The sequence below is a fragment of the Falco naumanni genome, chromosome Z (genome assembly GCF_017639655.2).
Source record: "Falco naumanni isolate bFalNau1 chromosome Z, bFalNau1.pat, whole genome shotgun sequence".
Classification (NCBI taxonomy): Eukaryota; Metazoa; Chordata; class Aves; order Falconiformes; family Falconidae; genus Falco; species Falco naumanni.
The window spans coordinates 55,375,006-55,390,294 of record NC_054080.1 but is presented as its reverse complement, the minus strand read 5'-3'; the positions used below and the strand labels follow the sequence as shown (position 1 = coordinate 55,390,294).

General features: G+C 41.4%; 1 protein-coding gene across 1 annotated transcript in view; it reads right to left on the bottom strand.

The window, feature by feature from the left end:
- Positions 1-13,098, bottom strand: part of KIAA2026 (KIAA2026 ortholog) — a 55,003-nt gene extending 41,905 nt beyond the window's left edge. The window contains 4 exon segments of the mRNA XM_040579448.1: positions 1,002-2,425; positions 10,006-10,206; positions 12,314-12,832; positions 12,834-13,098. Of these exon segments, the coding sequence (XP_040435382.1) occupies positions 1,002-2,425; positions 10,006-10,206; positions 12,314-12,832; positions 12,834-12,901 (2,212 nt within the window). The 5' untranslated portion in view covers positions 12,902-13,098.
- Positions 13,099-15,289: the final 2,191 nt, after the last annotated feature.

The following is a 15,289-nucleotide window of genomic DNA, read 5'->3' as shown; positions in this document are numbered from 1 at the left end:
TGCACAAACATCTAGGATCTAAACATTGTTTACTTAGCTTTAAATTTCCACTAAACTTCTAGATAAAATGCATTGGCATCAGACCTCTGAATTTTCTTACCCTTTAGAAGCCATTTTGTTACATAGATCTCTGGGTTTGGTGCTCTGCTTTTCAGCTGAAATCAGTATTTACACTGTTCTGAAGATAAGCTTGTTACTTCAAAAAACATGTTTGAAGCAGTCTAACTAAAGCTAAAATCTAGCACTGATAGCTTAGCTCATGACTCAACAGGAGAGCAGATCAACCTTTATGGTGCTTCATAGGATATCAACAATACAACTACCTGACAATTTCAACTGATTTAAAGACATTGTAACTTTACTGTTTTAAATTTGTTTTAGAATTTTCCAGTGAGATAACTGCAACATGGACCATTACCTAAAATACTTAGCTAGATTCTGCCCACATCGGTAATAAAAATGCCATCTGCACAAATTCTGTGTCTCAATTGTTGGACTAAGCAGAAACATGGTAAGGCCTGCAGTCAAAGCAGTAAGGTTTGGTGACCTAAGACTGCATGGTTCCAGTAGGAATGATTTTAGATTCATGATCTCATAATTACTCTACATTTCTTTGAAATTTGGATAAGGTAATATTATCAGAAAGTGGAGAAATTTCCAGAATTGCTATGACATAAGGCAGCATAAAACAGCTTCAACCTATACTGATGCTAACCAGTCAGTCAGATTCATCCTCCTAAATATTTTTTGTAACAATTAATTAAGTTCTTTACAGGTACATCCTGCAAATGGATCATGGTTTAATCAGCTGATAAGCTTGTTCTAAATGTTTGTTATTGAATGGGAAACTTTCACACTAAAATTAACATCAGAAAAGTCTAATGCCATAAGGCTGTCTTGTTCCACAAAGCAAGATGTAGACTAGTCAGCTAAGAAAAGACTTAAAACCCAGAAATCAGTACCTTTGTAATTTTTACTGCAGGTTAAGAATGTCGACTTACCAGATTTGTGCTTCTTGTGTTTCGCTTTCTTTTTAATTATAAACAACTTGTTCTGGATCTCAGATTTATAAGATTTGAATGGATGAAGATGAATCTCACGCTTTCTTTGCAAGTCATCAAGTTTTCTGTGTAGATTTTCATGTAAAATATCCTTCAACTTTTTTTTCTTTTTCTTCTTCTTTGCCCGCAACTTATTTAATTCATTATTTCGCAGCGAGTTCTCTAGGATTGTTTCTTTAGCAGATTCATGGTAATTTATGCCTTGGTTGTCCCAGTGAGTGCCATTGACATGCATTTGGCAAGCTTTCAGTGTGTTCTCCCTGAATGGACTGATGTCTGCTTTTACTCTGGCCACTTCAGCACAACCTTGTCCATTCTCCACAGCTCTTACTTCTCCTGAAGTAGGGTGACCACCCATACCAACAACCTCTCCTGAACTAATCAAATTCCTCAAGTTCTCTTTACAGCAACCAGGTTTTTTAATGTTGCAGACTCTTGAGGTCTTGATTTCATATTTAATCTCCTCTGTAGTGGCTTTAAAGCTACTTGAATGTGTACTTTTTTCTGGACATGTAACAATGGAGTTCACACTTTTCTCTACTTCTGTCTTGGAAAGATGTAGCAGTTCTCCTCTACCACAAGAAATGACCTCCCCATTGGTTTTGTTTACATATTCATGTTTTACTTTCTCTAATTTCATACGCGACACTTTTTTAACTTTGATGGGAGGAGATGGGAATTCAGGAGCCTGAAAAGGTTTTTGTTTGTAAATCCGAACATCTGCACCACAGAACTGTGGAAAATGAACATATGCGTTCTCCAAGTAGTCATAACCAAGAATTACTTCTCTGCATTCGTGGATAGGCTGACCTAGCACTGCATCCTGAACATCCTTTTGTGTTTCATACACAAAATCACAGAGACCTTTTAGCAGCCACACTTTTTGATAGAATGGTAGCTCATGAAATGGTTTTTCCTCCAAGGGATTAACTTCTCCAAGGACTCTGAAAAACTGAGGACACAATCCAAGTTTTTCTGCAGCACTTTTAGGATTGTCAGTCTGCCCTACAACAGTATACCAGTGTTGCACCTTCTGTCTGAGTGCTGCTTCCCAAGTCCGGTAAGAAAGTGTAGGCCTGCGATGTAATGTAGATCTGCGATGAGGAGGACTTAACAAAGAAGTCATTATTTTAGATAAAAAGGCATTACACTGAGGCATCAGAAGACAACGTTCCAATTCATAGAATACTATTTCTGGTAAATTTAAAATCTGTTGTGCTAAACAAAGAAAATGACCAATAGCTGGAATTTCCCACATTGTCTCCATCCTTGTAGGTGCTGCTTGAGCTAAAAGTGCCTTTTCCCATTCTTCTATTTCTTTCTGACTAGCTTCTTCTGCTTCTTTTCTTTCTTGCTCTCTCAGCCTATTAAAACAAAGTTCATGAACATTCCGTTATCAGGTGAATGAAAAGAAACTATGAAGAAAAAAAACCAGAACTACAGCATGACAAACATACTTATCTTGAAGTAATAAAGAACACAGTACATAAACTTTTAATTCAGTTTGTCTTACTTTGGATTACACAACACATCACTGCACCAAAATGGGAAATTATAGTCTTATTTCTATTACTACTAGTTTAAAAAAGGAGGAAAGAAAAAAACCTGGCATATATCAGTAGTTTAGGTGGTTTAGATTTTTCTTTTTAAATATATTCCCTTCCCCAATCCATTTTTGGCAGCATTAAGTATTTCCAGCAAACTATCCATTTAAAAATCTCTGAAAACAAATTCCAGGTAAGTCTTACTTTCAAATGGTTGCCCTGTGACTTATGTGACCTACCTTGTAACTCCCTTCCTCAGTACACAAGTATACATGCCTAACTTACGTACTTCATTCACATACGAAAGCAATTTTCCCTCCCACCCATAGGCATGTTACTAGTTGGTTTGCAATGGTGGTCAAAAAGGAAACAAATATCAAGATGCATGAATAAATGATGGAAAATAACACCAGAAACAAAATGTTATTAATAAATGGTTTGCCCTCACCTGAAAAACTGTATTCAGTTCTGGTCCCCCTATCTAAAAAAAGGATAGAGCAGAAATAGTGGGTATTCAGAGAAAGAGGTTATCAGTAATTAGAGGCCTGCAAAAACTTCTGAAGAATCTGGGACTCTATGCAAAACACTAGCAAGAGGTAACATGACAACAATATACAAAACTAGTAAGATAGACTGGGAACGTCTATTTACTTTTATTTATAAATTCATCATGAAATTTACAGGCAACAATTTTAAGTGGAAGAAACGCTTCCACTCCAGATAATCAAGCACTCACAGCTTAACATCTAATTTAGTAGAACACACGGTACATTAATTTAGTTTCAAAGTGAAAAATAGGACAACTGTATGAATCACAAGAACGTAAAGGGTTACCAGTAACAGGCAGGATCTTTCTTTAATGTTGCAATGGTAAACTAGTGTTTTTGCCTTGAAGCATGACTAGATTCCAAAAGCTCCAATTAAGACACAGTTGTACTTAAAGGAAAATATTTCTAGAGCTCATCCAAACTTCTAACGTCTTTTCCTGTGAAGCTTCTACCACTGACCACTCAAGAAACCATCACCAGACTACATCATTGATGTGACCTGTTACTGGAATTTACATGTCCTTATTTCCAGATTGTTAACCTCCAGTTATTCCTCTGTAGACAAGTAGCAAATAAATGCCATGTATCCATTCAAAGTATCAATGTTTTCCAGATTCAGCCAAAGAGTAATGGTATGTTAAAATGTTTCCTTTGACAACATGAAGCTAATAGTGGCTTCTAGCCTGATGAACATGTAATTGAAGCATTAAGTATTGACTGGATATCTCAATAATTTACAAATGTGACAAACTAGCTTAGCCCCCATTTTAGTATCAATGCAAGAGAAATATGCCATAACCACAAACTTAAGATCTGCAACCTCTGTGTGTGCAAAACGACATATAACACAGTAAGATTCCACTAAATGCTTTATCTTATATAATTAAATTAAAATTCAAGTGACTTGCTACCATAATTTGAACAGCAATTTTTAATATTACATGCATGCATCGTTATTTATGTGCCTATCAAACACAGAAAGACAGATTCATGTAAAACAAAATTAAAATGTAAAAGCAAACAGGTCAGTAAATTCTCAACTTCACTCTCCCAATGCAGCATTAATGTAACCATTCAATGGATGCGATCTAAAGACAAAAATCTCAATCTGCAGCACTAATTTAAACATTTAATCAGTGTGGTTTAATGACAAAAATCCCATTTGCCATTCTAGGTGAATAAACCAGTAAATTCAACAACACTACTTGCATAGTTAAAGTGAGCTTTTTAAAAAATTATTTTTTTTCTATTTCCATGCATAAATATTGCATTAATATAATAAATAAAAATAAGCAACTTACAGGTGGGGTAGAGGAAGAAACTATAGTAAGTAGAAAGTGTTCTCAAAAATAAATTTCAAAGCATTCCTAAATCCCACTCCCTCCTAGCTGTAAAACATGCTTCCAAATAACCTGCTGCCTCCAAAAGGTGTGAATTGTGTTAAAATGGTATGAAAACAAGCTTAAATATGAATAGAGAGACAGTGAGATAGAACAAACTGTAGAAAAAATATCAGATTTCAGTATTATTTAATAAAAACACAGGCCATAGACTACCTAAAAATTCTGCCTTTGCAAGCAGTTTCAACTTATCAATTAGTAATTTAAATTAAAGTAGAATTCTCCAAACAAATACAATAACCTAGATTCACCTCTGTCCTGCATATCATAAAATGACCATCATTATACTATTTTAAATATCCTTTTAAAAAAGAAAAACATACATTTCACTTCCAAAAAGTCTGCCTTTTTTTTAAACTATCATTGTATCACAGTATCTGTAGTCATTCCATTCTCAGTAGACATTCAAGAGAAAATGTATATAATAGCACACTTTCATATCTTCATTATTGAGGTCTTCCTACTAGCTGGCCACCTTTTAGAGGGTATTGCTTTTTCCTGACGTTTGGGTGGGGGTTTTTTTATTTCTTGGTGTGGGGTGTTGTTTTTTTTTTTTGGGGGGGGGGGGGGGGGGGGGGGGGGGAAGCGGGTTGAAAGGAAGGAGCAGGATGAAGAGAAGAGAGGTGCTGGGGCAGAGGAGCAGGTATGGGGGGTAGGAGAGAGAAAAAATAATGATATTTAGCAGTATCCTTTACACTAAGAAATTCTCTGGACAAACGTATTTGGCTTTTATGCTGACAGCAACTGTAAAAACACTTGTTTCATACTTTTACTTACATTTATAGATAATATCTTTGCAGACGTGTATTGTGTTTACAACAACACAAAGCTATTCTAAGGTCAGACTAACAAAAGACAAACATACTCCTAGAACACATCTGCAGCAGTTGTTTCGCAGCTTTTGAGTGGATAAACCCATCACACTTGACACTAAAACTTAGCGGGCATGCTCCCCAAGTACAGATACCACCAAAATCAGAATCCAGACATAACCCCCTACTTATCACACAATTTTCTCCCTTAAGACAGCAGGCACATCTCACCAGCCAGATCCTTCTCACTTGCAACAAGAGATTTCACTTGTAAGGGACAGGAGGTAGAAACTACATTGTACTTTTTTCCCTGGGTTGAGTAATTTTTCACAGGTAAAAGGTAAGGCATTGGAACTCTAATGACAAGGTACAGAGAACTGTTATAATTCTACAATAACTTGCTTCTACAAACCTTTTAAAAATAAACTAAAAAGCTACACACAAAATAGCGATTTTACACATTAAACTAAATCAAATAAATATTTAATAGCCAGAAGAAATTAAATTTGCAGATGTCCATGTGACCTTAATTGTGTATCTGTAACGTCTTACATCACATTATGACATATTCCACATTTTTCATAGGACCCAGTTAATTCCATGCCGACATCCTCATAAAAGACAAAATTGACTGTACAAGCATACCTCATTCTACAATTTGCCAATTTAAATTACTAACTTGCAGCTGTAGAAATGCATCCCAGGATCACATTTTCAGAGATGTTAAAGACATAGAGCTGCCTAGCATAATTGTCAACAAATCAAAGCCATACAAACAATTCACATTGAAGTCCACCAGTTAATTACCTGTCACTCACTGGTGGTTTTAAAAATTTCAGCAGGAATCTAACTCTGTGTTTCCACAGCTAAATGCCTCTAAATAGGCAAGCATTTCCAATTATACAATAATTCCACAATTACTTATTGTTAACTAACATGTAAGTTAGTATGTATATTGATATGTTACTTAATCAGCATGTAACCAAGCAACTGAGTCAAACCTCATGGACATGTAACTAATAATCCAAAGAGGATATTCAATATTCTGGTAGTTAGAACAATTGAATAAAAGGAAAGTTAATAACCATACTGACAAGAAAAGTAAATCAGATGTTGTTACACACACACACACATATATATATACTCGGCAGAGGGGCAAAGTGCTTTCACTACTGTACAGAAACTTAATAGCTGCAAAATAGTGAAATCAGCTTCGCAAATACACCTCCATTTTTACATGTTGAGTCTTCCATGATGAATGTATCACCTGAGGGAGGCTATAGAGTAAATAAAGACAAAATGAAACAGATTGTGCAAGAAATGGATAAACTACACCAAAGAAGAAACAGAACTCTCTACCTATATAACAAAAATAAGGATTTGTTATATAAATCCTTATTTTTATATAAATATATTTTTTATGTATTTATAAATATATATCTATATATATAAATATATATTTATATAAATATATTAAAAAAGAGGATTTGGAGTAGTATTTCCATGAAGCTAACTACAGAAAAGAAGATAAAAACCACACTTCAGGATATTCTTGCAAAACATGCAATTGAAAAAAACTTGCAAAATCAATTTGAGGATTTTTTCAGAAAAAAATATTCAAAAACTATTTTGAAGTTTTCATTTACTGCAGTTCTTTGTACTCATCCTAAGACACCTGTATCTTACAAGAGTACCTAAATATCTAAAGCAAAGGATTAGATATTAACTTGGACTTCAACAGACAATTTCTTCAGGTATGAGGCTAAGTTTGTAGAAAGGCACTTGCATTTGCAACCTTACTTATCTGGGGCTGAAAGTATGTAACTCCTAGCGATGTGACTAAACAAGTTACAAAGTACACGTATGTAAAGTGGTCAGCTGGATGGCCAGAAAGTGAAAAGCAAGCACTGTTTATGGTCCTGATAACTCATCTGCAAGTTGGGTGAACAGAAGGTGCTGCCTATCCAGACACAACTGATTTGCCAGCACACGAGCAATTTACACTACCACACTGCTCACAGTGTTATGGGGAAAAACAGCAGCAGAGCTAGACTGAGAAGGAGGCAAAGTTCCATACAGTAGCAATTAAAATCCTAAATAGTTTACCCACTCATTTGAGTTGACCATCACAGTCACTCATAATCATATTCTGACACAGGATAGCCTATATTATAGCAACAGATTCAGATACTCTTTTACAACTGCGATAAAAGACTGAATTAAATAATCAATAATAACAATCAGTAAAATAATCTGTATCCACTAAGGTAGCACTTCAGTTCTAAGAATACATTAAACAGCAATTCTGCACTAACATTTTGTGGCCTCAAAAAGATGTGGATATTATTCAGTCATATATTTTTACTAGAATTTTCATAGCAGATTTAATATAAGCTTTGAACAGATTTAAATGCAATTTCAGTGCAGCAAAATTCATTTTTATTACAAAAAAAAGGAAGAGTAAGTGAAAGCCAAACTCAATAATGAACATGCATTTTGCCTATAGACCAAGACTATAGCTCTAAGCAATACTGCAATGGATTACCAGAAGGTCAGCACTGTGCACTCCAATTGAACTACTCAAGTCTGCAATTTTGCATATAGTTTTGGAAGTATCTATTCTGTGCCAACCTCACCATGTCATATTTCTAAAAAAACCAAAAACAACAAAAACCACCAAGAAAACCCCAAGCTAAATAACAATTTTCTCTTCCTAACATATAACTATGCATTCAACAAAATCTATATTTTAGCAATAAATCAAAGTAAGTTTAGGAAGTTGTAAAACATTTTTGAACAAAAAGTGTTCCATCTTACGTGTTGCAAGTATGTACATTTACATATAAAACTTCAGAAATTTGTATCACACAATCATCACTGGCAACATATTCCTAATTTTACAGGCCTTCCAGTTTCCAAGCCTTTTTAAGGAAACACTACTACTACGTACCTTTGGAACATTTTCACTTTGGTAAGTTGGGCAGTAATTGGTACAAAGAGGTCCAAGTTACTTTGAAAACATAGCCAATCCACGAGGAAATAAGGAAAGTTAGGAAGATACCAGAAGCATGATTATTGGAGGAGATCAACAGAGCCATTTTCAACCAGCTACCTGCTGATACATATTTTAGGGCATAAAGAGGCAAGCTGTGATCTTTTTCTGTATTGTAGAACATTCTGTTGAATTAATCACTGTGGAGTATCCTTTGCACAGAATCTGGGACTTGTGAGCATATCCCTATGTATGGATTTAGCTGTTAATAACTACAGTTCTGCAGGAACATGCTTAAAATAGGTGTATAAAAGCAAAATTTTTATTTCATCAGGTAGTATGTTCTACTGACTCTATGGATGAATTCAAGTCCAATCAAAACATCCTTTTTCATAAGTGTTACCAAATTCAGAGATCCAGAACACAGAGTTGAACACAAATCAAGAGAATTTTAACAGAGAAACAATAAACTTTGTGATCTTTGTTGTTTTGCAAAGTATGAGGTGGGTTAGAAAAACAAAGATTCACTCATTTCTAGGGAAAAGGTACTGGCTAAGACTTAAGTCAGCCAGAACTGTATGGTTTCAAATCTGTTGCAAATGAAGATTACCTGCGAAATGAGAGTGAACTGGTTATATACGGGAAAAATCTCCAAAACCGTAAACTTTGAAAAAACCCTGGAAATACTTCGTTTCCTAAACCTAATGCTGTCTTACCATGTGCAAGGTTTTGGTAGTGGCGGGGGGCTACACGGGTGGCTTCTGTGAGAAGCTGCTAGAAGTTTCCCCTATGTCTGATAAAGCCAATGCCAGATGGCTCCCAAGACACACCCCGCTGCTGGCCAAGGCTGAGCCCATCAGCAACAGTGGTGGTGCCTCTGTGTTAACATTTTTAAGAAATATCTGCACAACAAATTACAGCAGAAGAGAGGAGTGTGAATATGCGAGAGCAACAACTCTGCAACCACCATGATCAATGCAGACAAAGGGGCAGGGGCTGCTCCAGGCACCAGAGCAGAGATTCTCCTGCAGCCCATGGTGAAGGCCATGGTGAGGCAGGCTGTGCCCCTGCAGCCCATGAAGGACCCCACTCTGGAACAGGTGGATGTACCTGAAGGAAGCTGTGACCCTGTGGGAAGCCCACACAGAAGCAGGCTCCTGGCATGACCTACGGACCCATGCAGAGAAAAAAGCCCATGCTGTAACAGGTTTGCCGGCAAGATTTGTGACCCTGTGCGTAACCCACGCTGAAGCAGTGAGTGAATAACTGCAAACCATGGGAAGGACTCATGTTGGATAAACTAATGCAGAACTCTCTCCCATGGGAGGGACCTCACGCTGGAGCAGGGGAAGAGTGTGAGAAGGAAGCAGCAGCAGAGACAATGTGTGATAAATTGACCACAATCTCCCTTCCCCATCCCTCTGCACTGCTTGAGGGTAGGACATAAGAGTATTACAGGGTGAAGGTGAGCCAGAAAGAAGGACGAGATTGTGCCTTATGCTTTGAAGTCCTAGATTCATTCATGAACTTAAAGACAAAATGCACCACAACATTTATTTACCTAAAAAATCCTTAAGGAGCTAGCCCCTGTAGAGAACTAGGGAGGCATACTTATTTAAAACCAAACCAAAACAAGTTTTCCTATTACCTCTTTTCTTCTTTTGCTCTCAGCTGTTCCTCTTGTCTTAGAACGTGAACCATCACAGACTCAAACATGCCTGTTGACAAGCCTACTAAATTGCGAGGTGTGGAACGACGTCTTGTTGAAATGTATGCTGTTCCTTTCTCATCTTCCAGCCCATAGCATCCTCTAGATGTTACAGCTATCGATGTTTTCTCTCTTAAATGCCTAGAAGAAAAAAGCAAGCCAATTCACAATTACAATTTCCCTTGCCAACAGCACTTCAATACCTACACTACCAATCATAGATCAAGCATGTAACTCAAAAAAGCAGTTATTTTTCACCTGACATTTAGCTCCTTTATGGAATTCTAAACTTAAAACCAACATGCTAACATGAGCTATGTTTTCACATCTTCTGAAAATGGTCAATATTTATCTCAAGTAACCAAATATTATTTGTAGACTTGGAAAGAAAATACATCCACAATACCTGTGATAAAAAACTATCACCTCTAGGAGACACCTAAAAATACACATGCACTTGTTGATTTGGGTTGGGGGTGTGTGTGTGTGAAACAGCAGCTTAGTTAAAAACTAAAGAAAGATTAAAAGTGAAACACTGTATATTTGGTTGTAAATTTATGTTTCATCTTACACTGTTTCAAAGTACTCCAGCAGAACTGGTATGAGAAGTAACACTCTACCCACAACCTTTGAAAATATTTGAGGGGAGGGGGAAAAATCCAACTTCCCTTCAAAAGCAACATCCACTCTAAGGTAATTTTCTGTGGTTTGTAAATCTGAGAATCATACAACCAACACTGATTGCTTCCCTTGAGTCAATTGATGGGGATCATTGAGCTAAATACTGCTCTGTAATGAAGTAAGAATGATTATTCCAAGAATTGTCATTTGTGTGTGACATGTAAAAGAATGACAACAGAATCTGATTTTTTTTTTTACTAAATACATATGTTCCTATTTGATGACACAGTACATACATTGAGGTCACTTTCTTACAGAGTTTCTACTAAAAAAGCATTGAGCATTCTCAGGTCCTACAGAATCCAATTCAACAAAGTCTTAAAGAAAATGCCCTTCAATTCAGTACAGTTGAGACATTACATTCACAACACATACAGAAATTAACTTGGCACATATCTTCCAAGCTGGTTTGGTTAGCTATTTATTTTCTAGCAGTAAGTCTTTTAATGACAATTTCAGAATTATTTTTTTTTCTAAATCACCTTTACTCAAGCAAACTTGCAACATTCATGCCCCATTAGGCTCAGTTCCCTTCGCTTCTATCCCAAACTGTCCCAAAACAGCTGTTGCACAAAACCAGTTTCAAATACAGTGTTGCTACACCAACACAGAATACATTCACTCTGGCTTATAGTCAAGTTCTGTGCCATGCTCTTCAAGTGTTCCTACTACACACACTGCTGGCAGCTAACACTCTGTATCACCGGCAAGTTTAAGGTTGACAGACACGCACAGCTTTAAGCAGTTCCTAATACTGTTTCTTCTTCACCTTCACCCCTTGCCACAAAAATCCTCTTGGTTTTTACATGCACAACACCATGTCACTCAGAAGACTGGCAGACCTTTCAGTGTAAGCAGCCACCACGGTTTTCTGAGTATGACTAAACTAAGCCTATGTTAAACTCATGAGAAAGCATATATTCCAGTCACGATTTACACTGGGCTTTCTACACCACCATTTGACAGCTTTCTATGTTTCAGCTGCTTTGGCTGATAAACAAGTTCCTGCCAAGGGCTTATATTTAAACATACCAATTTCCATTTCACCATTTAAGACTGTAATATGCTAAGCATCATCTTTTATTTTATGACGATCAAAAAATAACCAATTTCAAAAGGTACTTTGGCTCAAAATTTTGTTCCTCCCTATTTTGAAGACAATAAAAATTTCACAGGCTAAAATTTACAATTTTAAAAAGCCAGATGTTCATACAAAGTTTAGGTAGTTTCACTTGCTTTTGACAGTATAAAATAAAGAAAGAAGCATTTCATATCTTGTCTAAACAAGTGTGCTTCCATGTTCATAAAGGGCACAATCTTAACCAGGAAATGCTGTGCCCTATTTTGCATTTTGGTATTTTCAAGTTTGGAATCTCTGAAGTATTTTGAATTACGATTTTTATAGTTCCCAGTAGGAAACGTCCCCCTCTCTGGCAGTACTGACAGCTAAAGTGTTTTATTGTGTTTTTTTTTAAAAAAAAACGCTAACAGTATTTTTCACATAAAGAAACACACCGCTTACATAAACAGAATCTGGCAAGGCCCCTATAGCATTTTCTACACCTACCGGGAGAGCAGCGCCAGCTTCTGTTCCAGCATCATCTCCAGCTTCTGGGCCTGTTTGGACAGCCAGTGGTCTACACCATGCAGCCGGTAACATGTCTCCAGCATGAGCCGGAAGTCACCCACAAAATCTGCTATCCCTGCATACTGCCCACTGGAAAACTTCTCTTCCATCTTCAATAGCCACATTCCAGCTGGCGACTGCTGAAGGCAGTCGCTGCTCTCAGGGCCCGAGAGGGAGCTAGATCCTTCTTCCTTGACAGACGCCTGATCCGCGAGGGGCTTCAAAAACGGTGCTGTCAGAGGTCGGTACTTCTCCAGGAGAAACTCGCGCAAGATGCGGTATCCCTGCTGCAGCTCGTGATTCAGGCTCCGCTCCCAGGCGCAGCCGTCGCTCTTCCCCGCCGCATCATCTGTCTCCATGTCCGGCTCCTCGTCCCCGCACGGAAGGCGGCTCGCCCCGGGCCGATCCGCTGACGAGTCTCCCCGCGCTGCGCCCGCGGGCTCTGCCGCGTCCATCTCCCACCCCGCGCACGCACAGCGCCTCGCCGGCTCCAGGGGCGCTGCCGGCCCCGGGCCGGCTCTTCAGCATCAGCTAGGGACCGCCGCGCTCCCCCTCGCCCTCGCCCAGCCGGCGAATCGACATCGGGCTCACCTACGCACAGAGACACGATTCAGTCCTCGCCACGCTCCCCCGCGATGGCCTCAGCCCTGCCCCCCGCCGCGGGGGACGGGCCACAGGTGCCGGGCACGAGGCAGCGGCCGGCCGCCGGCCTGGCCCGCCTCTCCCGGCACCCGCCTCCCCCGGCCTCCGGCTGGCGCCCGGGCCTGCGCGGGGCCCCGCCCGCCCGGGCACCGCGCCCTCGCCCGGCTGGGCCGCCCCCGGCGCGCCCCTCCTCCCACATCTCGCCGCCCGCGCCCCCTCGCCGTCACGGGGCCGCCCTCCTCCCCCCGCCCGACGCCCCCTCCTGAGGAGAGGGCGAGAGGGCGGGCGGCGGGCGCCGTCCCCGCGCGGGCCGCCCCCGCCAGCCCGTGCTCTGCGCGGCGAGCGCTTCCCCTCCTCGCCTCACAGCGCGGCGGGGCCGGCCCGGTGGCGGCGGGCAGCCGTGCCAGTTAACGGCCGGCGCGAGCGGGAGGGGGCGAGGAGGACGCGCGGCGGCCCAGCGGAAGGGCGAGAAAAAGAGCCTCAGCGACTCACCCAGCGCGCATGCGCTTGAGTGGCGGCGGCGGCGGCGCGCTGGTTGCTTTAGACGCCGGGCGCGGTGGCGTCATCAGAAGGCGCCCGGCCCGGGCGGAGGGAGGGGCGGGGGCTCTGCGGGCGCCTGCGCTGCCGGAGGCGGCGGCCGTTGGTGCGCGCGCTGAAGTGGGGCGGGGCGGACGGCAGCGGCCGGGAGGGTCCGTGGGCAGGGGGCGGGGGGGGGGGCGCGTCCTGCGGCGCGCTAGGGGGCGCTGCGGGCTGCTGCGTGCCGGGGTGGTGCCGCTGGCCGGTCGCGCTGGGGGCGCTCGGCAGGGCAGTCGCCGCTGCTGCATGGCGTCCGCCAGCCGTGGTCTTGTGCGGGGGATGTCCGAGATTTCCTCCTAAGGGCACCCGGATAACGGATTTTGGAATGTTAAAGGCGTGCCGTTAAAGACATTCAGCCGTTAAAGCGAGGAAGCCTGCAAGAGCAATGAGTTCTACCTGCTGAAGTACTGACTGGAGAAGTTGGTGTGTTGTGAATGGAACCTACTAGAAACCACGTTGATCCGTCCTGGGGGGTGCACCTGCAGTCCTTTCAGATTTGCCCTTCAGCCCTGCAGCCCTGCTCGCCTCACAGCGGGACGGAGGGACGCTGCCTGCGCGCCAGGGTGCCGCAGCAGCAGCAGTAAGCCCCTGGGAGACAGGTATTCATGTGCACAGCTTCGAGCTTGTCCCAACATCGTAAATGAAACGTTTAGTGTATCATGCTAACAAAAAGAATGAATGTAAGGGGCGGGGGGGTGGTGGTGGTGGTGGTGGTGTGTCAGGGTTTATTAGACCCATCATCTGCTCATATAGGGGCATTCTTTCTTGTACACTGCAAGTATCACACCAGAGACCTTGCTCATGACACCATGAGAATAAATCAGACTTTGCAATATAAAGAAATGTAGGAACACTCCCCTGTTGTTATTGCACTTACTCATTCTAAGGTCACTAGGAAATTTGTCCCCTCCATGCCCATTTGGTCACAGCAGCTTTCATAAATGCTTCTGTCAAGATGTTTTTGCAAAAGAAGCCTGAGCGGAGGCCACAGACGTGGTACCCAGCTCATGGTGCCATGCTTCCCCTGTAGGCTGTGCCTACAAGACAGAAGTCTGGGACCCACAAGGTTAGCAGAAGCGCCCTTTAGCCTCACCTTCCAACACCAGTCTACAAAGCCCTAGTACAGCCTATGTGCAAAGGCTGATCCTCGAGGTCCTGCCATCTCTCCTTATCACTTAATAATATTACAGCTACCTGATTTTATCCTCCAAAACCTCCTCTTGAATTGCAGGCTCCACAGAATGGAGGTCAGACTCCTCAGCATGCAGGGTGTGTTACTGGAGCAGGTGCTGCAGCATTGAAGGGAGGTGATCTTGCCTGAAGGATCATGGTAAGTTGAGACCTTAGTGATCCATGCAAACGTTAACCCAAGTGTAGCCATGTACGGCATGACCCTCAGGCCTGTGTTGTGCCATGCCAGTGCCATGGCCACAGGACAAACAGCCATCTCACGGGAGTGGGCAGCTCCAATGTTGTACTGGCAATTACAGCACCTCCATGATCTTACCTCTATCCAACAGTGCAGCAAGAATTTATCATGTGAATATCCCTTCTGTAGAAACAATGAATAAATTTGTTTTCTTGTGAGAAAATACTCTAATAGCTGGAATGACCACAATGGGGTAGCCCTTCCACAGACAAGGTCTTCACAGTGTGCCCTGATCAGAGGCCCATTTGATGCTGTGCTACTCATGGCAT